The sequence below is a fragment of the Lynx canadensis genome, chromosome B4 (genome assembly GCF_007474595.2).
Source record: "Lynx canadensis isolate LIC74 chromosome B4, mLynCan4.pri.v2, whole genome shotgun sequence".
Taxonomy (NCBI): Eukaryota; Metazoa; Chordata; class Mammalia; order Carnivora; family Felidae; genus Lynx; species Lynx canadensis.
Genome location: NC_044309.1, coordinates 119,003,833 through 119,026,758, shown reverse-complemented (window position 1 = coordinate 119,026,758; position 22,926 = coordinate 119,003,833). Strand labels below are relative to the sequence as shown.

At 42.3% G+C, this 22,926-nt stretch overlaps 1 protein-coding gene and 1 long non-coding RNA gene across 2 annotated transcripts in view; one reads left to right on the top strand and one right to left on the bottom strand.

Annotated features, from left to right (window-relative positions):
* The window catches only part of ANKS1B (ankyrin repeat and sterile alpha motif domain containing 1B), a 448,876-nt gene extending 436,274 nt beyond the window's left edge, over nt 1-12,602 (top strand). Inside the window, 2 exon segments of the mRNA XM_032594029.1 lie at nt 255-422; nt 11,431-12,602. Coding sequence (XP_032449920.1) covers nt 255-422; nt 11,431-11,541 — 279 coding nt within the window. The 3' untranslated portion in view covers nt 11,542-12,602.
* A 1,990-nt stretch (nt 12,603-14,592) lies between these two features.
* LOC115519475 lies at nt 14,593-22,290 on the bottom strand. Its single transcript, XR_003970520.1, has 2 exons — nt 20,756-22,290; nt 14,593-14,811 (listed from the first exon to the last, which is right to left on the bottom strand). It is a non-coding gene; the product is annotated as an uncharacterized LOC115519475 (long non-coding RNA).
* Nucleotides 22,291-22,926: the final 636 nt, after the last annotated feature.

Genomic DNA, 22,926 nt, shown 5'->3' with positions numbered 1-22,926 from the left:
TCCCTGTGGGGTGAAGTTGGGGGTCGGCTCCTTAGCATGGCTGAAAGAGAGGCATCTCATTGCTGATTAATGGCATATAGACTCCAAATTGGACCTAGAGTTTCCTGTTTTTCACAGATTTCCACTGACTCACTGCCACAATAGGTAGAGTAGTTCAAGGTCCTTGCTAGTTCACCTCCCACAGTGCTCCTCAGCCACTCAACTTGGCCACCCTGTAGTACAACCTAATAAACACTTTCTCTTTACTCTTGCAGAATTTAGCCTACGAAATCATCCTAACACTGGGACAGGCATTTGAAGTCGCTTACCAGCTTGCACTACAAGCAAGAAAAGGGGGGCATTCCTCTACACTTCCGGAAAGCTTTGAAAACAAACCCTCCAAACCCATCCCCAAGCCCCGTGTCAGCATTCGCAAATCGGTGGTAAGTAGAAAAGATAACAGATGTTCTGAAAATCTTGAGCTAGAGGGAAAGGAGGTTGCTAAGTGGGCCCTGAGTGGTGTGGGACCTGCATTTCTGTCTCCCCTGGCCTCCTCCTGGCATGCATCCTTCATCCTCCCAGCCTGGTTCCTGCAAAGTCTTGGGGGACCGTCTGCCTGAACCTAGAGGCTCCCAAGAAAATTCCACTCTGTCACCTGTGGCAGCCCTGTGAGGGGGGTACTGGGTGTTGCTGCTTCCTTGACGAACCTTTCCTAAAGGTCCAGTAAAGCTTGGGAATGATGTTCCCTGAGGCTCCACTACCATCACAACAGGGGCCAGAGCCTCTTGCAAGCCACTGGCCCTTGGAGAGGTTGGCAGAGGTTCACAGCAAGGTGTCCCAGGTACCCAGCTAAAGGAAGCTAGGTGCACAGGCTGTACGTGCATCACAGCAGAGCAGCCCTCTTCCCCTTCACTGGAGGCCTAGATGCCAGCTTTAGGCAGGCTTTCTCCCAGCAGCTGAGACTTCCTACAGAGTGGTGACTCTTCAGAAGGTGCAGCCCCTCCTTCCTCCTCGTCCTCTGCCTTCCTCCAGGAATTTCCTCCCCCTCCCTCCCACAAGCTCTGTAGACATCCTGTCCTAACAGACTTTTCATGACTTCAAAGCGACCTCCGCTGGTAGTAGCAATACCCAGAAGCTGGAGCATTCCCAACCAGCCTCCCATCTGGCTTCTGCTCCAGCTGCCTTATGGCATCCTAGCAACTCTGTGGCATGGGGCAGGCAGGCGCCCCCAGATGCCCTGCTCTCATATCCATATATCCCTCTAACTCTCTTCTCCCTACCATCTCTGCCCAAGGGGTCACAGGGAAAGTGTAGAATCTTGAAGCTCCTCCCTTTGTGACCATGTGGCTTCTTGTTTACAATCTTCTTTTGGGCCTCTACTCCTGTCACCATTCTTGGCAGCTTCAGCATCCATGGAGACAATCCCTCTAACATCTGGCCTCTCTCCTTGAGGGCTCACTGCCACTCCACCCCAGCCATTAGCTCCCATGCTTATCCTTCATCTGAACATCACCAGTTACTGCATGTCCTCTGAAAATCTTCCCTTCAAACACCATGGTCAAAACACACACACACACACACACACACACACACACACCCATGTTCTCCCTACCTCTGCACCTACCCAGCCCCACTGGCTCCCAATCCTGATGCACTCCCACAAATCCAGATTTGTATGTTCAGTTTCTTCTTTAATATGTAACAGACATCTGAAACTTAGCATGTCCAGAAATAATTATTTTCATTTTAATTCCAGTATAATTAACATACAGTGTTATATTAGTTTCAGGAGTATAGTGTAGTGATTCAACAATTCTGTACACTACTCAGTGCTCATTCAAATACTCCTAATCCCCTTCACCTATTCTCCCCATCTCCCCCCACCCCCAATCCAACTGCCCCTCTGGCAGCCATCAGTTTGTTCTCTATAGTTAAGAGTCTGGTTTTTTTCTTTGTTCATTTGTTTTGTTTCTTAAATTCCACGAGTGAAATCATATGGTATTTGTATTTCTCGGACTTATTTCACTTAACTTTATACGATTTATTTATTTATTAGTGTTTATTTTTAAGAGACAGGGTGTGAGCAGGGGAGGGGCAGAGAGAGAGGGAGACACAGAATCCGAAGCAGGCTCCAGACTCCAAGCTGTCAGCACAGAGCCTGACGCGGGGCTCAAACTCACGAACTGTGAGATCGTGACCTGAGCCGAAGTAGGATGCTCAACCGACTGAGACACCCAGGCACCCCTCTACCCTTTAGATCTATCTATGTTGTTGCAAATAGCAAGATTTCATTATTTTTTATGACTAATATCCCATTGTGTATATATACCACTTTTTCTTTATTCATTCATCCATCAGTGGACACTTGGGTTGCTTCCATAATTTGGCTACTGTAAGTAATGCTGCAATATATATAGGGGTGCATGTATCTTTTCATGTGTCTGTTGGCCATCATGTCTTCTTTGAAGAAATGTCTGTTCATGTTTTCTGCCCATTTTAAATTGCATTTTTGGTTTTGTGTCGAGTTGTGTAAGTTCTTTATATATTTTGGACACTAACCCCTTATCAGATATGTCATTTGCAAATATCTTTTCCCATTCAGTAGGTTGCCTTTTAATTTTGTGAATTGTTTTCTTTGCTATGCAGAAGGTTTTTATTTTTATATACCCCCAATAGTATATTTATGCTTTTGTTTCTCTTGCCTCAGGAGACACCTAGAAAAATACTGCTCTGGCTGCTGTCAGAGAATTACTGCCTGTGCTCTCTTCTAGGATTTTTATGGTTTCAGGTCTCATATCTATGTCTTTAATCCATTTTGACTTTATTTTTGTGTATATATAAGAAAGTGGGCCACTTTGATTCTTTTGCATGTAGCTGTCCAGTTTTCCCAGCACCATTTTTTGAAGAGATTCTTTTCCACATTGCATATTCTTGCTTCCTTTATTGAAGATTAATAGATCATATCATGGGTTTGTTTATAGTCTCCCTCTTCTGTTCCATTGATCTATGTATCTCTGTTTGTGCCAGTACCATACTGTTTTGATTACTACAGCTTTGTAGTATACCTTGAAATTTGGGATTGTGATACCTCCAGTTTTGTTCTTTTTCAAGATTGCTTTGGCTATTCAGGGTCTTTTTTGGTTCCATAGAAATTTTAGGATTATTTCTTCTAGTTCTGTGAAAAATGCTGTTGGCATTTTGATAGAGATTGCATTAAATCTACAGATTATTTTAGGCAGTGTAAACTCCCAGTCTGTGAGCATGGAGTACCTTGCCATTTGTTTATGTCATCTTCAATTTCTTTCATTAGTGTTTTATAGTTCAGGGTATAGATCTTTCACCTACTTGGCTAAGTTTATTATTAGGTATTTTATTATTTTTGGTGCAATTTTAAGTGGGGGTGTTTTCTTAATTTATCTTTCTGCTACTTCATTATTAGTGTATAGAAACGCAGTGGTTTTTTGTATATGGATTTTATTAGTTCTAGTTTTTTGGTGGAGCCTTTAGGGTTTTCTATACATGGTATAATGTCATCTGCAAAAAATGAGTTTTACTTCTTCCATACCAACTTGGATGCCTTTCATTTCTCTTTCTTGTCTGATTGCTCTGAGGCTAAGACTTCCAGTACTGGAATAAAAGTGGTGACAGTGGACATGCTTCTCATTCCTCATCTTAGGGTAATAGCTCTGTTTTTCAACATTGAGTATGATGTTAGCTGTGGGTTTTTCATGTATGGCCTTTATTTTGTTGAGGTATATTCCCTCTAAAACCTACATTGTTCAGAGTTTTTATAATGAATATTGATTTTGCACTTTGTTAGATGCTTTTTCTGCATCTGTTGAGATGATCATATGGTTTTTATCCTTTCTCTTGTTGATGTATCATGTTGATTGATATACAAACATTGAAACATCCTTGCATCCCAGGGGAAAAAATACCACTTGATTGTGGTGAGTGATTTTTTTAAATGTATTATTGAATTCAGTTTGCCAATATCTTGTTCTCGACTTTTTTATCAATGTTCATTATATTGGCCTGTAGGTCTCTTTTTTTATAGTGTCTTTTGGTTTTGGGATCAGCATAATGCAGGTTTCAGAGAATGGATTTGGAAACTTTCCTTCCTCTTCTATTCTTCAGAAAGGTTTAAGAAGAATTGGTAACTAATTCTTCTTTAAATGTTTGGTAGAATTCACCTGTGAAGGTGTCTGGTACTGGACTTTGTTGGGAGTTTTTTGATTACTGATTCAATTTCATTGGTGGTAATTGGTCTGTTCAAATTTTCTGTTTCTTCCTGATTCAGTTTTGGGAGATTATATGTTTCTAGGAATTTATCAATTTCTTCTAGGTTGGCATATAATTTTGTTGGCATATAGTTTTTCATAATATTCTCTTATAATTCTTGTTTATCTCTGTGGTATCCATTGTTATTTCTCCTCTTTCATTTTTTATTTTGAGTCCTCTCTCTTTATTTTTTATTTTTGATGTGTCTGGCTAGAGGCTTATCAATTTTCTTGATCTTTTCAAAGAACTAGCTTCTGGTTTTATTCATCTGCTCTGTTGGTGTTTTAATTTTCTATCTCATTTATTTCTGCTCTCTTTATTATTTCCTTCCTGCTACGGGTTTTAGGTTTTGTTTGTTCTTCTTTTTCAAGCTCCTTTAGGTGTAAGGTTACATTGTTTAGTTGAAATTTTTCTTGCCTTTTGAGTTAGGTCTGTATTGCTATAAACTTCCCTCTTAGAACAGCTTTTGGTGCATCCCAAAGATTTAGAACCACTGTATTTTCATTTTCATATGTATTTTTTTATTTCCTCTTTGACTTCTTGACTGACCCATTCATTATTTAATACCATGTTATTTAACCTCCACATATTTGTGTTCTTTCCAGACTTTTTTTCTTGTGGTTGATTTCTAGTTTCATAGTGCTGTGGTTGGAGAAGATGCATGGTATGACTTCAGTATTTTTTAATTTGTTGAGACTTATCTTGTGGCCTAATATGATCTATTCTGGAAAATGTTCATGTGCACTTGAAAAGAATGTGTATTCTGCTGTTTTAGGATGGAATGTTCTGTATATATCTGTTAAGTCCATCTAGTAAAACCGTTTCCTTATTGATTTTGTTTGGGTGAACCATCCATTGATGTAAGTGAAGCATTAAAGTCCCCTACTACTATTGTATTACTATCATTATGTCCTTTATGTCTGTTATGAGCTTTTATGTTTTTGGGTGCTTCCATGTTGGGTGCATAAATATTTACAATTGTTATATCTTCTTGTTGGAGTGTTCCCTTTATGATTATATAGTGTCCTTCTTTGTCTCTTGTTACAGTATGTTTTGAAGTCAAATTTGTCTGATATAAGTATTGCCACCTCAGCTTTCTTTTCACTTCCATTTGCATGATAAATGCTTTTCCATCCCTTCCCTTTCAATCTCATGTGTCTTTAGGTCTAAAATGAGTCTTTTGTAGGCAGCATATAGATGGGTCTTGCTTCTTTATCCATTCCACCACCCTATGTTTTTTGATTGGAGCAGTTAGTCCGTTTACATTCAAAGTAATTATTGATAGGTATGTACTTATTGCCATTTTGTTACCTGTTGTTTTTGTAGTTCTTCTCTTTTCCTTTCTTCTCTTGCTCTCTTGTCTCATGGTTTGCTGGCTTTCTTTAGTGATATACTTAGATTCTTTTCTCTTTATTTTTTGGATATCTATTACCAGCTTTTGATTTGTGGCTACCATAAGGTTTGTATATAACATCCTGTGCATATAGCAGTCTATATGAAGTAGATGGGTACTTAAGTTTGAACCCATTCTAAAAGCAGTAAAATCTGGGGTGCCTGGGTGGCTCAGTCGGTTAAGCTTCCAACTCTTGATTTTGGCTCAGGTCATGATCTTACGGTTCATGAGATGGAACCCCACATTTTTGGGCTCCATACAGACAGTGCAGAGTCTGGTTGGGATTCTCTCTCTCCCCTTCTCTCTGTCCCTCCCCTGCTCATGCATGTTCTCTCTCAAAATAAATAAACTTTAAAAAATAAAAAAAATAAAGGTAGGACATTTTTACTCCTAAAGAAGGAGTAAAATTTTACTTTCTACTCAGAGTCTCCTTTAACATTTTTTTTAAAATTTTTTTTTTTAACGTTTATTTATTTTTGAGACAAGAGAGAGACAAAGCATGAACGGGGTAGGGTCAGGGAGAGGGAGACACAGAATCCGAAACAGGCTCCAGGCTCTGAGCTGTCAGCACAGAGCCTGACGCGGGGCTCGAACTCACGGACCGCGAGATCATGACCCGAGCCGAAGTCGGCTGCTTAACCGACTGAGCCACCCAGGCACCCCCCCCCTTTAACATTTCTTATAGGGCTGGTTTAGTGATCATGAATTCCTTTTTTTAAAAAAAATTTTTTTAACGTTTATTCATCTTTGAGAGACAGAGACAGAGCATGAGTGGGGAAGGGGCAGAAAGAGGGAGACACAGAATCGGAAGCAGGCTCCAGGCTCTGAGCTGTCAGCACAGAGCCCAACTTGGGGCCTGAACTCACGAACCGCCAGATCATGACCTGAGCCGAAGTTGGATGCTCAACCGACTGAACCACCCAGGCGCCTCGTTATCATGAATTCCTTTAAAAAAATTTTTTTTTTTTTAACGTTTATTCATCTTTGAGAGACAGAGCATGAGCGGGGAAGGGGCAGAGAGAGGGAGACACAGAATCGGAAGCAGGCTCCAGGCTCCAAGCTTTCGGCACAGAGCCCAACGAGATCATGACCTGAGCTGAAGTCGGATGCTCAACTGACTGAGCCACCCAGGTGCCCCGTGATCATGAATTCCTTTAACTTTTGCCTGTGGGAACTCTATCTCTGTCTTTCAATTCTGAATGATAGCCTTGCGATTAGAGTACTCTTGGTTGCGGGCTTTTTTCTTCTTTCAGCACTTTGAATATGTCATGCCACTCCCTTCTGGCCTGAAAAGTTTCTGCTGAAATACCAGCTGATAGCCTTATGGGGCTTCCTTTGTATGTAGCTGTATTCCTTTCTCTTGCTGCTTTAAAAATTCTCTATCACTACTTTTTGCTATTTTAATTACTGTGTGTTTTGGTGTGGCCCTCCTTGGGTTTAGTCGGGGGTGCTCTGTGTCTCCTGGATCTAGATTTCTATTTCATTCTCGATATTGGCCAAGCTTTAAGCTATTATTTCTTCCAATAAGTTTTCTGCCCCTTTTTCTCTCTCTCCTCTTCCTGGGATCCCTATAATGCAGTGTTATTACACTGGATGGTCTCACTGAGTTCCCTTAATCTACTCTCATTTTTTATTAAGCTCTTTTCTTTCTCCTGTTCAGCTTGATTGCTTTCCATTACTCTGTCTTCCAGGTCACACATCCATTCTTCTGCTTCCTTTAGTCTGTTTGTTCCCTCTAATGTACTTTTAATTTCTAATTGCGTTCCTCATCTCTCTGGTTTTTTTATGTTGTCTATCTTTGTTGAGGGTCTCAGGTTCTCTCCTCTTTTTTTTTTTTTTTTTTAAACTTTTATTTATTTTTCAGAGAGAGAGAGAGACAGAGCATGAACAGGGGAGGGGCAGAGAGAGAGAGAAGGAGACACAGAATCTGAAGCAGGCTGCAGGTTCTGAGCAAGCTGTCAGCACAGAGCCTCATGCGGGGCTTGAACCCACAAACTGTGAGATCATGACCTGAGCCGAAGTCGGATGCTCAACCGACTGAGCTTCCCAGGTGCCCCTGAGGTCCTCTACTCTTAAGTCCAGTATCTTTATGACCTTTACTTTAAAGTATTAATCAGGCATATTACTTATCTCCAAGATTTTAGCTATTTTTCTGTAACTTTGTCCTATTAGTTCATTTGGGACCTATTCCTCTGTCTCTTCATTTTGCCTTTGTGTGTCTTGTTTCTATTAGGAAAGTCAGTTATGTCTTCTGCTCTTGAAAGTAGTGACCCTAACAAGAAGAGGTCCTATAGTGCCCTACAGTGTAGTGTCCCCTGTTCACCAGAATCTGGCACTTCTGGGGTGTCTCCTCTCTCTGTTGCATGTGTCTCACTGTTCTGGCTGAGCTGTTTTTGCCTTCAGTCCAGTTGTCTGCTATGGCTCTTTGCCTGCTGTGGGCAGGGTTTGGTCCCCTGTGTTAGGGGGTTAGTCTGGGCTGCCTTGGGCTTAAGTTGGAATAGACCAGGTATTTTCCAGAGCTACAGGAGCACCACACTGCAAGGCACTCTGTGTTGTCTCCTGAGAAGTTTTTGTTGGGGGATGGGGCCTATAGTCAGACTAAATATTCCCAGCACACTCCTGGGGCCACAGACTGCTGTGTGTGGTTTTCTTCCCCTCTCCCCAGGGCAGGAGTTGCTTTGCAGTGGTGCTGACCCCTGTCAGGCCTGCTTGCATACTGCCATGCTTGTGGCATTGCTTTGGATGCACTCAACAAGGCCAGGTTGGGAGGTGGGTCTACAGGAGGCTATGGGGCAGGGCATGCTGTTAGCAAGCTAGGTAGAGTGCTGCTCTGGTTCACACGGGTATACCTGTATGTAGGCTGGGGGTTCGGGGAAGGAAATGGTGCCTGCCAGTTCGTTTGTTCTTAGAGAAGTCTCCCAAAGATCTCTGCGCCTCTAGCGCATGCTCAGAGATTAGTTAATAAATCTCCCTCCCTTCCGTATACTACAGGCATTTTTCAAACTGCTGCTTCTATGCTGTATCTTGGTGGGGCTATTTGTTATGCTGTCTCTTTAAGGGCAGAGACTTAGTTTCCTATCAGTCTCCGGTTCACTGATTTTCAAAGTTAGAGGTGTGTTAAGCCCCTCTGGTTTTCAAACCCAGATGTTATGGGAATTCATCTTCCCCAGGGCAGGTGCCCTGTGCCTGGGTGCCTGGTGTAGGATCTGCTCCTCTCCCCTCTGGGCCCACAGCATCCCTCCCTCAGGTACCACAGGCCCATTTGGCTTCCAACTGCATCTCTGCCTTTCCTCCCTTCTTCAGTGTGGCCTCTTTCCTATATTTAGCCGTGAAAAGTCTGTTCTGCCAGTCTATAGATCATTTTCTGGGTTATTTACACTGATGTGGGTATTATCCAGGTGTATCCATGGGATGAGTTGAGCCTAGGATTCTCCTCGGCCACCATCTTCCCTGGAAGTCCCTGGAATAAAATTCTTGATTTTCCCCTTAAAGCTGTTTACACTCTCAATCTTTCCCAGCTCGGTAAATGGCATAACCATTTACCATATTGTTTAAGCCATAAATCCAGAGGTCATCCTTAATTCCTGTCTTCCTCTCACCACCATGTACAACCATGAGCAGGTTCCATCCACTCAACCCTTAAAACATAGATCTGTCCACTCCTCTCCATTTCCTCACTCTTCTCATCCAGGCTACCACCACTGCTCTCCAGAACTACTGCAGTACATGTCCTAACAGTCTCTCTTCTCCATGCAACCAGAGTGATCCTAAAAAACACATCAGATCATGGCACCACTGCCCCAAGTTCCAAAAGCTAATTCCCACCACACTTCTCTATGATGCTCAGGCCTTCCTATTCCTCAAACAGACCAAAGCTCATTCCTACCCAAGACCTTTGTGCTACCTGTTCCTTCCACCTGGCATAGTATCCCCCATATTTTCTGCACAGCTGACTCCCACTTGTCATTCAGGTCTCCACTACATGAAGCTTTTCCTGGGCCGCCCAATCTGAGGTAGATGCCCAGGCACACTCAAGCATATACCTGCTTTTAATTCTGTGTAGTATTGATGGAGATTTGTTCATAATCTATCTTCCCCCACAGAACTGTAAATTAAATGTCATTTTCAGAATATTTTTTGGATTATCTCTTAGACTGTTGTAATTCATTCTCACATGGGCTGGATAAATCTGTTCAAGGCAGGTGACTCCATCAGACTTTACTCTGGTCCCCAAAGACTTCTTCCAAGAGAGCACAACTGGGATGGATGCCATGGGGGCTCATAGAATATGCATCTAAAACCCTTCACTGAGAAATGATGAAAATATACAGTGAATAATACTGATGTTCTTTAACTGCCTCAGCATCCCATCCCCCTCAGCTGGTGTCCATGTTCCATCTCCCTCAGGTCTATTTGTTTATTACTCAAAAATATTCCATGATTCCTAAGAACATGTGAAGTCCTCCCCACAGCTTTGTGGAGATACAATCAAATCATGCTGGAAGGTAGCCAAAGGGCATGGATCCCACAGCCTTCCAGCAGGCACAAAAGTTCACAATGCAAGAGAAATGAGGCCTTCCCAGGCTACCTTGCTCCAGCACTCCTGAGCCGAACACATAGCCAGGGCCAGGGCAGATGTGGAAAAGATGAGGCAGCAATGTGGGGAAGAACTCCCTGCGAAAGCCCTGCCTGAGAGCATACAGCTCAGGCCTTACCCACGAGTGGCCTTTTTTGACTTTGTATGCACAGGGGCTAAAATGGTTTTAACTGTTTTACAGCTCAGTTCAGTTTGGTCAAGGCTCAGCCTAACTTGGCCCTGCTTACCTATTTACCCTCCAGTCTCCCACTCTGCAAACTGCAAGCTCTCAACCAGCTCTTTCTCCTTGCCTCAGGGGCTTTGCACATGCTATTCCCCCTCTCCCTGCCCCCTTGCCAGGCAAACTCTTGCTCATCCTCCAGCTGTTCAGATATTACCTCATTATTTTATAATATCCAATAAGTATGTATTGTGTGCCCACTATTATTTACTGGGTTGCCAGGAGCTTTTCTAAGTTTGGGGGAAACAGTGCCAAAACAAAATCCTACACTGCAGTGTAGGATGAACTAATAAACATGAGATAATGTAAGTGGCACAAGGATTATAAAGAAAAGAGCAGAAGAAAAGAGCAGAAAAGTTAGGATGCTATTTTGTATGGAGAGAACAGGTGAGGAGGTGGTGTTCGAGCTGCAACCTGAATGACATTAGGGTATAAGACATGCAGGTGTCTGGAGAAAGGCATTCCTGCAGAGCAGATGATGTGAGTAAAGGCCCTGGGTGTAGGCTTGGCATGCAGGGAGAAGCAAAGCCAGAGTGGCTGGGCTTCACCTGAAGGACTTAGGGTTTACTTTGTGATGGAAACCACTGTAGGCTTGAGAGGTGGGGAGTGACATAATCTGGTTCACCTCTTCCAGGAAGTCCCCTGGCTCCTTGACCACAGAGCACCCTCTCTTCCTCCTTCCCCCTTCTCAGTACTGAAGTGCAGAATTCTGTGTTTGCTCTCCATCTGTGTGCCTTCAAGAGCAAAGGCTGAGTCTCATTCACCATCCACCCCTTGAGTGCCTTGCATATAGTCCTTATACAATAAATGTGTATTAAAAGGACAAACACAAGATTCTCATGTATCAATATCCCTGCAGTCCTGTCAGAGCATAGCATTGGTTTCCAAAAAGTTTTAAGAAGCATGTTTGCACCCGAGTACAGGTACCGTATAACAGGCATCAGCCTTTCTGTTTTAAAGCAGATCGACCCCTCTGAACAAAAGACTCTGGCCAATCTGCCGTGGATTGTGGAGCCAGGACAAGAAGCCAAGAGAGGAATTAATACCAAGTATGAAACCACAATTTTCTGATACTCACCATCCTCCTGTCCTCGCGGTGCCTTGCACGCTGAGCAGTCCCGGAGCAGGCTTCCCTTCGCGCCTCCGTTTCCACCCAGCCCAGGAGGAAGACTGCTCTGTTTGTGTGGCCTTGTCACGGGCGAAAGGCCGCTGGCCATTCCTGGGGATGTTCTTTCTGCACCAGTAACAGAAAGTGTGCAACCAAGACTTTCCAGCCGTAACCCCTGAGAGGCACGAGTTGAGGTTTTTTGCTGACTCTCCCGACTCCCCTCCCTACCACCACCCAAGGTATTTCTAATGACTCTGCCCCCAACACTGCTTTGCTGAATTTGGGGATAATACCTTTAAAAAAAAAAGTACAGGGGATCTCTAATACTGCCTAAAAGTATAAAAATCTTGGATTTTTCAGTCAGCAGTTTTAAAGGTAGAATCAGAACAGAACTACCCCCATAAAACACCTGTAAAATCATATCACTGAGCATCATTTCATGCATAAGGACAAAAACCACCCCCATGATTGCCAGGAAATCCTGTTTCCCAATTTCTATATTTGTGGATTTTATATGTAATAAACCATGTCAGATAAAGAAAAACTTTACATCTATGGATTGATTCAAAATTTAAGAATGGTTCAAAACAGGAATTTATTATGCACAGAAAAATGTGTCTTGTATTAAATATTTTTATTAAAAGAATGTTTCATTAATGCACTGATAAGAAAAGTAGGTTAGTTGTGAGGGATGTTTCTGGTTTCATTTCAAATGACTAAATTTTTACTGCTACCACTGAGAGGACTGGCTTGGGTGTGGCAAAGTACTGATGACGCTCCCCAGAGCAGGAGATTAGGGCAAGCAGACTGGCATCCAACCGAAAGTGCTGATGCAGCCATAAGCTGCAAAGATTGTTTTTTTTTTTTTTTTTAACCTTCACAGTGTTTTAAAGAAAACGTTAAAAAAAAAATCTAGGGCTCCTGCTGTCAAGATTTCTGTCATGGAAACCTTGTTTGAGAAAGGTGTTAATAAAATTCTATTGCAAAAATTTTTCTAGAAAAAATACAAAAAAAAAAAAAAAGAGAGAGATTCCAAAGTAATAAAACTCTTTTCTTGAAATAAATGTTTGCTTACTATTTGATTAAATAAAATTTACTTACATTTCTTTAAGGTATTTTAATTTTTTTAATGTCTCTGTGGAGTATTTGTATGATACCATAATGTATATTTATGTAGAATCAAATTATATAAACAGTACCAATATCATTATAGAAAAAAATAACATTTTAATGTATATTGTTCTAACTGATCATATTGTGAATCATTTTGAAGTTCATTATAGCGATATTGATAAATTGTGGGATTGTCTTAATGTTTTTTTTATTAACCAATATTATTTTAAACTTGAGGCTTATCAGTTATTCATCAGTTGGTGAGTTTTAAAGAAGGATAACTAAATTTTGTTTCAAACTGACAAATGTATATGGATTTAGTTCAGTGTTGAAGAATTTTAATACAATATTAAATTACTTGACCTGAACAGTTCCTTGTATATATTTTGCCTATTCACTGTTGATATGTATGTAGTAAATGGAGAATAAAATAACACTGAAATATGGTACCAAAAGGTAATTGTATAGGAGCAAAGTAAATAGTAGCTTTGCTGAAACAGAAACATGTGTAAATATGCTTGGGCTTCCAGTTATAAAATTTTGTAATTTTTGTCATTATTTATATCCTATTAAAAAAAAGCACACAAAATAAAACAGAAATTGTACAGCCACCGGTGCTTGGCATCGTTCTGTGAGCACCTCCCCACTTCCATTTAGAATCAAAACCAAAGGCCTAGTCTCCTCAGCATCCATACTAAAGGTATTTTTTAATTGGCCAAATTGAGAAAACTTGCTCATTTCTAAGTTGAACCAGTCTGATAAGGATACTTTCACCTTTAAAGCTTAAATTTCAGCCAAAACAATCCCCATTGCCTTTAAATATTAAAGTAGGCTATAAAGAGGAATCGCCAAATTTCTAAAAGAGCAAGGGCCACCCAAGTAGATTGCTTGTCTCAGACAATGCAGATAGCACGTTTGGAAAAAATCTACATGTTTATCTCTGTCAGCCCGGGGTACCATAACAAAATACCATAGACTGTGTGGCTAAACAACAAACATATTTTTCACATTGCTGGAGGCTGGAAAGTCCAAGATCAAGGTACCAACAGATAGGTTTCACTCCAAAAGCTCTTCTCTTGGTTTGTAGGCATCTGCCATCTTACTATGTGGTCACATGACCTCTTCTTTTTATGTGTGCAGATAGTGGGGGAGCAGCAAGCTCTCTGGTGTCTACCCTTATAAAGGCACCAATCCCATCCTTGAGGGCCCCACCATCATGACTCCATCTAACCTAATTATCTCCCAAAGGTCCATCTCCTAATACCATCACACTGGAGGATTAGGGCTTCAACATAAGAATTTTGAGAGGACAAAACATTCCATACACTTTATCCATCCTTCCATTTTCCTAAAACATATGTGCCAGCTGCAAGTCAAGTGATATAAGGCCACGCTAGAGAAACTGGAAAGATCAAAGATTCACATTCCATATCCTATGACTTTCAGGAGATCTCCCCTGCACTGCTGGATCTGTTACTCTGAAACACTAAAACAATCTCGGGGTGCTACAAGCCTGCCGTGCTTGTAGCAGACGCATGCACAGGGCTTTGAAAACACTAGAAACAATCTGAGATGGGGTAACATTCAGAGAGGCAGAAAGGACAGGTTTCCTGAAGAAAGATTTGGGCTGGGGTTTTGGATGGTAATGCTTCAGGGTGCCTGGATGGCTCAGTCAGTTAAGCGTCCAACTTTGGCTCAGATCATGATATCGTGGTTTGCGGGTTCGAGCCCCACACTGGGCTCTCTACTGATAGCTCAGAGTCTGTGGCCTGCTTCAGACTGTGTCTCCCCCCTTTCTGCCCCTCCCCCTCCCTCTCTCCCTCTCCCTCAATAATAAACATTAAAACAATTTTTTTAGATGGTAATGCTTCAACTGGGCTAGTTTGCACTCCCCCCCCTCCTTTTTTTTTTTTTTTTTAATCTTTGCTAACTACCAGGTCAGCAGTCCTCCTCTCTCTGTGGATCAAATGCTTATTTGTATCCATTACGGTCCCAGCATGAAGCAGATGGCACACTCCAATTGGGATTATTTTAGAGCTTAATAAATAGAATACTTACATAGGTGTTGGCAGCATGTAGGGAAACAGACGGGTGAACAGTGTCCCTGGGCTGGTAATTGCCTAAGGGAGAATGGGAAGGGAGAAGGCTGTGTGGAGGAGGCTGCCAGACAGGCTGAGGGATATGGCCAGCTGTGGTGGCCCTCTAAGAGGGAGCCAGGAATTAAAACACCCTGATCTCACTCTCCACCCTGCATTACCTGAACCCAGAAGCCCAGGACAAGGAGCCCACTGATATGGTCTACACAGGGCAGGGAAGAGGGAGGAGAGCTCTAAGGGGCAAACAGAAGAGTGCTCACATAATGAAGAAAGGATTTGCAGCTAATTTCTTGAAGGAGAAGTCTGACACATCACTAACTGCAGTATCCATAGGGGATAGGGATCCCTTCCAAAAAAGGACTTAAATAACTCATTTTTTTCTTAAATTCTATTCTATGATAAATTTGGATGAATGAACCCTATAAAAATTATGCCTAGTTAATCCATTAATAAGTTATGGCAGTGATTCTTCTCAAGATATACCAGATTTTCTGTTGGACTAGTTAGGAATATTACTGGTGCATATAATGCTTGGATACAATGGGGCAGAAAACAGTCTTAGATAAAGAACACATGGCCAAAATCTCAAAAATAAAAATTCACAATTGGACCCCAAGTAACTGCTCCTAAACTACTTCTGGAAAGAAATGAAAATCTGATAAGTGGGCTAGCCTCCAGAGTTCATTCTTCTCCCACAGAATTGGAATATAATAACCATGTTCAAAAGTCTATATGGAATAAAGCCTTTTTAAGACATTAAGTTTTTTAGTTCTTTTTATATAAGGTATTCACTGAGTAGGTTTCCTATGAAAATTAAGAGATCAGACAGAACACATTTTCTTAAACTATAATTGGAGAACCAGCCAACATAGGCCAGCAGAGTCTACCTGCACCAATGCTCCACCAGGCTGGGCCCCTACTGCATTCCTGTCTCCCCCAATACCCAGCACACCCCACACTCATTTGCAGCTATCTGTGCCCCAGCTTCCCCCAGAAACCAGCTCCAAAGCAGGCAGAGATTCTCCTTAGGCCTGTTGCCCAATCACTATCCTGCATACTGTGAAATTCCATTAGTATCCAAGAGACAGGACTTATTTTTGTGGTGGTATTAACCCTAAGAATTTGGTGCGGACCTGGGAATGCCAGTTCTACTGTTTCCTCTCTGCATCCCAGGCCAATCTACTTACTGAGAACTTGCTCTGTTAAGCATGGCACCATTTTACTTAGAATTGCTAATGCAAAGATGATCATTCCTGACCCAACATACTGTACTCTGTATGATTCATAAAGAATCAGAACTATAAATTATTTATTATCAAAATAGCTTTTGTTTTACTTCCCAAAACCCCAAAGAACTATGTTTGTAAAAGCTACACGAGCATTTAACTTTCCAAGTTAATGACCAAGGACATAAAGACTTACATCAGACTGAAACAGAGACTCTCCACTTAACAGCTGCAGTAGGGTCACCCCAGCTGAAGGTGGCAGCCATAGCAGCTGAGGTTTTCTCAGGGGTTCAGACAACTGAGGAGCACATGTGTCGCAAAACAGACTTCACAAGCACAATGGAACTAATGCACATCTTCCGAATCCTGCCATTTAGGAAACCTCTAAGTTATGTCTCAGAGGACGTAATGTAAAAGCTGAGCTGGAGTCATTCTTACTCGTGACATGGTAATAAAAGCCATTCAAAAAGCCATTCAAAAGCAATCCATATTCAATACTCAATTTAATTGTCCCCTGGATGTCTCAGTGCCTCAATCAAGCATCCCAACAGCTGCTCCCTGAGGAGCCTGCAGCTCTCCCTCTTACTCCTCAATAAGACATGTGAGAAGGGAAGTCAAGATGCCTCCAAGAAGCAACATCAGCTGTTTTCTGGCATTTGAGAGGTTGATTTCTCTCCAACTCTCAAAAGTGCATGCTAAGTTTTCTGAGAAAAAAAAACAAAAACAAAAACCCCAATGTGCTAAGTGTTGAGTCAAGGGAGATTGGGAAAGGAGAAAGGCACAGAAAATTCAGGAATACCATTTTAACAGGCCATTCCTCGGGTGTGTGGCTGGGTAGGGAGGTGGAAGGTTGCAAACTCAGCTGCCTTCAGGGCCACACAGGTGACATGAGTGAAGGGGGCATTGTGGTGATCCACAGAACACCTGCCTCATCTCAGAGGGCAGCTGCTACTTACTTTCAGTGGATCGTTGCCAGGCAGAAATGACCCTGGGTCAAAAGATTTTCTAAGAAATCAGGATTTATGCAAAATCACCAAGTTTTCAAATGGTGGCAACAAATTCAGGATTATAAAAAACACATGTGGGCCAAATACAATTCATCTGTGGGCTGGGTGTGATCCATGCCTCACTTCTTTGTGACTTTCTGAGATTCCATCAGGTTTCAACAGCCTCACAGCTAGATGTCCAGTTACTTATCAGAGGAGGAACAGTGTGTTTTGTGGCTAGAGTGAGGGGGTGGAGGAGGCAGAGATGCAGAATCACTGACATTTGTTGAACTACTCTTATACACCAGGTTGGTTTATTCAGTAGCAGGAACTGAATTCAGGGACTAGTAGCAAAAACCAGAAATAACAGGCTCTTAAAACATGGAAAGGTTGAATTTTTTTTCTCTGTAGCTTGAATTTCAGATACAGTACAGGGCTGGGATGGCTGGAATGGTAGCTCCACAAGCTACTTCTATATTCCTACTGTATCAATCCTTAGCATATGGCATCCATCTGGAAGGTCACCTCATGATCACAAAATGGCTGCTGGAGGATCATCTAGCACATCCACATTCCAGACAGTAAAAAGAATGGTAAGGACCAAAATTCTCCTCCCTCCCAACTGAGTAAGGCAATCTTTTAGGAGCTTTCCTGGAAGCTTCACCCCACAGCTTCTAATTACATCTCATTGGCCACCCCTACAAAGGCAGCTGGAAAATGTAGCTGTTGATTTTAGCTAAGCACATTGCAGCTCCCAACAATCCAGGAGTTGTTAGTGAGGAAAAGGGAGAGACTGGATATGAGGATGGCCACCAACAGTGCCTGCCATGATGGGAATCATCACATCCCTAGGTAAAAAGTGAAAGCAAGCACACAGAGGTAAGACATCTGGACAGAGAAAGCCATGACTAGAGAAGGAATTGATGGTAATAACCCTATAAGAGTTGCTCTATAAATTAGCCATCAAATCCAAGTAGGAAATATCCTCACATCTGTGTTAATATAATATGCACACCAAACGTCTGTGCTGCCCAGCAACACGCCTGAGAATGTCATGGCAGAGCAGGTGTGAAGGAACACACCATAAGCAGCCATCACAAGTGCAGTGGCAGTTGGACAGGAGTAGAACTAGCGATGGCCTGGTCATCAAGGTTCTCAACCTCCACTGCACTCTGGAATACTGCACTGGGGAATTTTAAGACAATATGGATGCCTGGGTCCCATCTCCAGAGATTCCGAATTAACTGGCCTGGTTAGATAAAGTCCAGGTTTGAGGAAGTTTTTAAGTTTCCCAGGTAATTCTAGGTGCGACAAGTATAAGAAGCTTTACTCCTGGATGGATGAGGCCCTCCTGATCCCCTGAGATGTTGGGCAATCCATGTAAGTCTCCACACCAGAGGCTCCCTAGGAAACAGGTCCTTGAGACAATTAAAACATTTGCTGAAGGTCACACAGCTAGGACATTATTATAGCCAGGATTTGAATTTGGATACACTTGACAGCCAAAGCCAGAGTTCCACCACCCAAGCACCAGCCCAAGCACCAAGCCCAAGGTCTTCCCATTCTCATTCCCAATCCTCTATCACTCACGGGTGCATGCATATCCAAAGAGAAGAAAGTTTGAGACAACTCAGAAGAACGCAGATGACAGCTTTCCTGCTGAGCAAAGTCTGTCTCCTGGGTGCTAATAGCCAAGAAGACAGATCTACCATGAGGTAGAAAAGGATTCCTAGAGAAAGCAAAAGTCATAGGGCCCCACCTTGTAAACCATGGAAATGTGGGCAGCAAAGGAATGGAGTTTTGTAGCTGAGACCAAAGATGATCATGCCATTGAGACCTATGTCAGGTGCTTGACATATTTTTCAAGCTTCACAAAAAACTCTGTAATTAAGTGTTGTGGTCCCTATTTTACAAATAAGGAAACAGACTCTGAGAGGCTACACCTTTTCAGATGAAAGGAAAAGGAGAAAAGGAAATGAAATTAAGGTGACAGGCACATGGATCCACTAACTCCAGGGCTGCCACTAATTTGAAATGAACACCTTAAGAGTTCCAATGTAGAAACAGGCATCTCCAGGGAACAGACCATGGTAGGGCTGCCACCTTCCCTGCTCAATGTCGGAATCATCTGAAAATTGAGACCAGGTTGGGTAGTGGCCAAGTGCCGACAAATCCAAAGCATTCCCCAACCTCTGCCATGCATTTGGCTGTCAAATTCTTTTCAGAGAACAATCTCTATTGACATAGAGATGGGTTAACCAGAATACCAAAAGTAGAAGGTCCTCAAGTACAGGGACCACCTCTGACAGCTCAGGACCTAGGATCAGTCACAATGCATGACGTGAATGGGTGAAATGAATAATGAATTAAAGTGCATAATTGAAATGACGTTCCTGGATCCTCTCACCCAGGGGCTTTGGTGAGGAGGCCAACTACACGGACCAAAACCCTAGCTCCACCACTTTGCTGTGGCTGTTTCCACATCTAGACAACAGAAATAATACCTTACAGCCTTGTTGTGAGGATTCAATTAAATAATATGTATAAAGTGCCTGGCATAGGGCCTGACACAATAAAATGCTGGTAAAAAAATAAATAAATAAAAGCTCCTCCTTGTTTCCTTGAAAAAAAGGATTTATTAGTTCTCAGAAAGTTATTTGACAGAATGGGGCAAATCAACACAAGGTGAAAGGTTTAGAATCACTACTAATTGAAGATGAATCAGAGATGAGAAACACAGATCTCTCAAATCTTCCCCAGCTACTGAAACCTAAACCTTGACCCCTAGGACTGGTGTTCATCTGCCATAAACCCAGGAGGATTCCACCACTTTCAACTGAAACCGCCACTCCACTTGTAGCCCAGTGGATCTGGGTCTCTCCATAAAGTAAAGAAAATCAGATTTGGACTGTGGCCCTGGCTTTGTTGCTGATTAACTGCCTGGGGTGTAGTTCTTCCTCTATAAGCTAGGACTGCACAGTCTGCAAATCCACTCAAAGTACTGTGAAGATAAAATAACAGCTGGGCAGTCCCCTGAGTGGGGACGAAATGGAGATTTGAATGGATGGTGAGAATCTTTGCTCCAACTCACAACAGCCACCCTGTACTAAGCAGGAGGCTTCATTCAGCTGCTGGGTGCTCTCCAGTTTGATCAGCTGCTCATTCGGAACCACCAGATCCAAACCTGGGCCTGGCATTCTCTAGTTATTCTTGCCCTGGGTGATGGGAAATTACAGAGGTAGATTTCTGTTTTAATCTCTGTGATAAGCAGTATTCCCAGTTCTGAAGGCCTGACCTCATAAATGAATTTACAGTGAACACCAGCAGCTCATTTTCCTGAATCATAATTGAAATGCAAACTTCCCAAGTTTTGGTCTTCTTACGTCATCTGGCTTAGAAGTAATACACTATTGATGCCAAATGACTTCAAAGACCTGGTCTCTGATGAGTCCCACGTTTGATGCATATTTTTTTTTTTGCCCCTTCCCTATGAATATACACAACTACACAATAATTCTGTGGTTGTAATTCTATGGTTATACTCATAGCCCCATAGCAGTTGATATTCTAATTCCAGCATTTAAATAACTGTATAGTATCTCCAAAGTCTTAAGGGCAGGGGTTATGAGCAAGGAAATCTATTCAAGTGACAATCTTCAGAGACCAAGACTTATTCGAAAATCATTTTCTCCTTCTCAAAAGGCCGGTAAGTAAATTATACTAACATAATGTTGAATAATAGGTTGCCATACTTACCAACTTAAACACTTCAGGGAAATGTTTATTCATTTCATATAATCTAGGAGCAAATCTTTTATTCAAGTGAAGTTTTACTTTCCTCTAACGATGCTTCACAATAAAATGCCAAACTAAAACAGAAAGATAAAGAAAATGGTAGTGACATGCTACTTTTTAATTAGCCTCTGGATATCCTGGTGCAGAGGGAGGACAGAGAATGTGCTCTGGACATGCAACCGTATACACAAGAATTTCAATCATTCAACAACTATTTACTGAGGCTCCAACTGGAGCCAGGCTTATGTTAAATGTGGTGTAAAAGACACAGACCTGGCTTCATGGAGCTTATGACCTAATCAGGGACTCATAAGTAAACAATACAGGGTGATAAAAAGTCATGGTGGAGAAAAGAAGGTACTATGAGAGGGCAAGACAAACCTTCAGCAAAAGGGTCATCTCAAAATATATGAAGGATAAGAAGGAATTAGGGGAAAAATTAGGCTGGAGAAAGGCAGTATAAGAGAGAGAACAGCATATACAAAGAAGCAAGAGAGCACAGAGCAGGTCCAGGGTTTTAAAGAGAAGCGACAAGATTAAAATGAGCACTTTGGAAAAATAAAGCAGAGTGGCACAAGAGACAGCAGTCAGGGAACTGTTGCCAGGCCAAAGATGACAAGACCCGAATAACACCAAGAAATGTTCATTGAGCACTTTCTTCATCCAAGCATGGAGGTAAGTACCTCATGAGCATTACCTTATTAAATCTTTATGACAACCATGAGAAGGAAGAACAGATACCCATTTTACATATAAGACAACTGCTGATATTTTTTTTTTCATATTATCCATTGTCCTCAATCTCTCCCAACAACTAAAATGTATTTCTTTATTGCCTTGGCTGCTGCTTAAAATAGTTCTTGGCACACACTAGATACCGAAGCCATTCAGGATAGGCCGGTGGCTGAACAGACAAACCACTAAAGAAATTTTGCCCAAGACCACATTAAGAGACTCATGCCCACTGCATTCACTATACTTACCACATCAAGCTGCAATTCTTAGTCTTTCTGGTCCTTCTCAGTCTCCTGTGCTGGTCCTTCATCTCACCAACCTCACACTGTCCTGGACTCCAGCTTAGGACTCCAGTCTTGTCTATCAACACCTGTTTCACTGCTGATCTCATCTGATCCTGTGGTTTTAAATACATTTGATGTATTTAAAGTCACTGATAACTCTCAGATTTGTATCTGCATCACAGATTTTTCCCATGAACTCCAGACCCTTTTATTTAACCACCAATACTCAACATCCCCACTTGGATGCCTAACGGCCATCTCAAACTTGCTATGTCCAAAACCCTGCTCCTTTCATAATCGTTTTCATCTCCATTAAAGGCAATTCTAATCTTCCCATAGTTCAAGCCAAAGAGGCTAAAACCTTGGTATCATTCTTGTCTTTCTCACAACTTTTATCCAATCCACTGGCAAATCCTATTATCTTTAAAATATATGGGGCGCCTGGGTGGCGCAGTCGGTTAAGCGTCCGACTTCAGCCAGGTCACGATCTTGCGGTCCGTGAGTTCGAGCCCCACGTCAGGCTCTGGGCTGATGGCTCGGAGCCTGGAGCCTGTTTCCGATTCTGTGTCTCCCTCTCTCTCTGCCCCTCCCCCGTTCATGCTCTGTCTCTCTCTGTCCCAAAAATAAATAAAAATATTGGAAAAAAAAATTTTTTTTAAATAAAATATATCCAAAATCCAACTGTCACAACCCCTACTGCTGCCACCCTCGTCTGGCTGCCTTCATTTTACCCGAATTATTGCGCAAGCTTCTCACTGATATCCCTGCTTTCACCCTTGTCTGTGCCCCTTTACAACCAATTCTCAATTGGTTTCCACTGCCAGAGGAACCAATTAAATCTTGGGGCACGGGGGTGGCTTAGTTAAGCATCTGACTCTCTTTTTTAATTTTTTTTTTAACATTTATTTATTTTTGAGACAGAGAGAGAGCATGAACAGGGGAGGGTCAGAGAAAGAGGGAGACACAGAATCGGAAACAGGCTCCAGGCTCTGAGCTGTCAGCACAGCGCCCGACGCGGGGCTCAAACCCACGGACCATGAGATCATGACCTGAGCCGAAGTGGGACGCTTAACCGACTGAGCCACCCAGGCACCCCAAGCATCTGACTCTTGA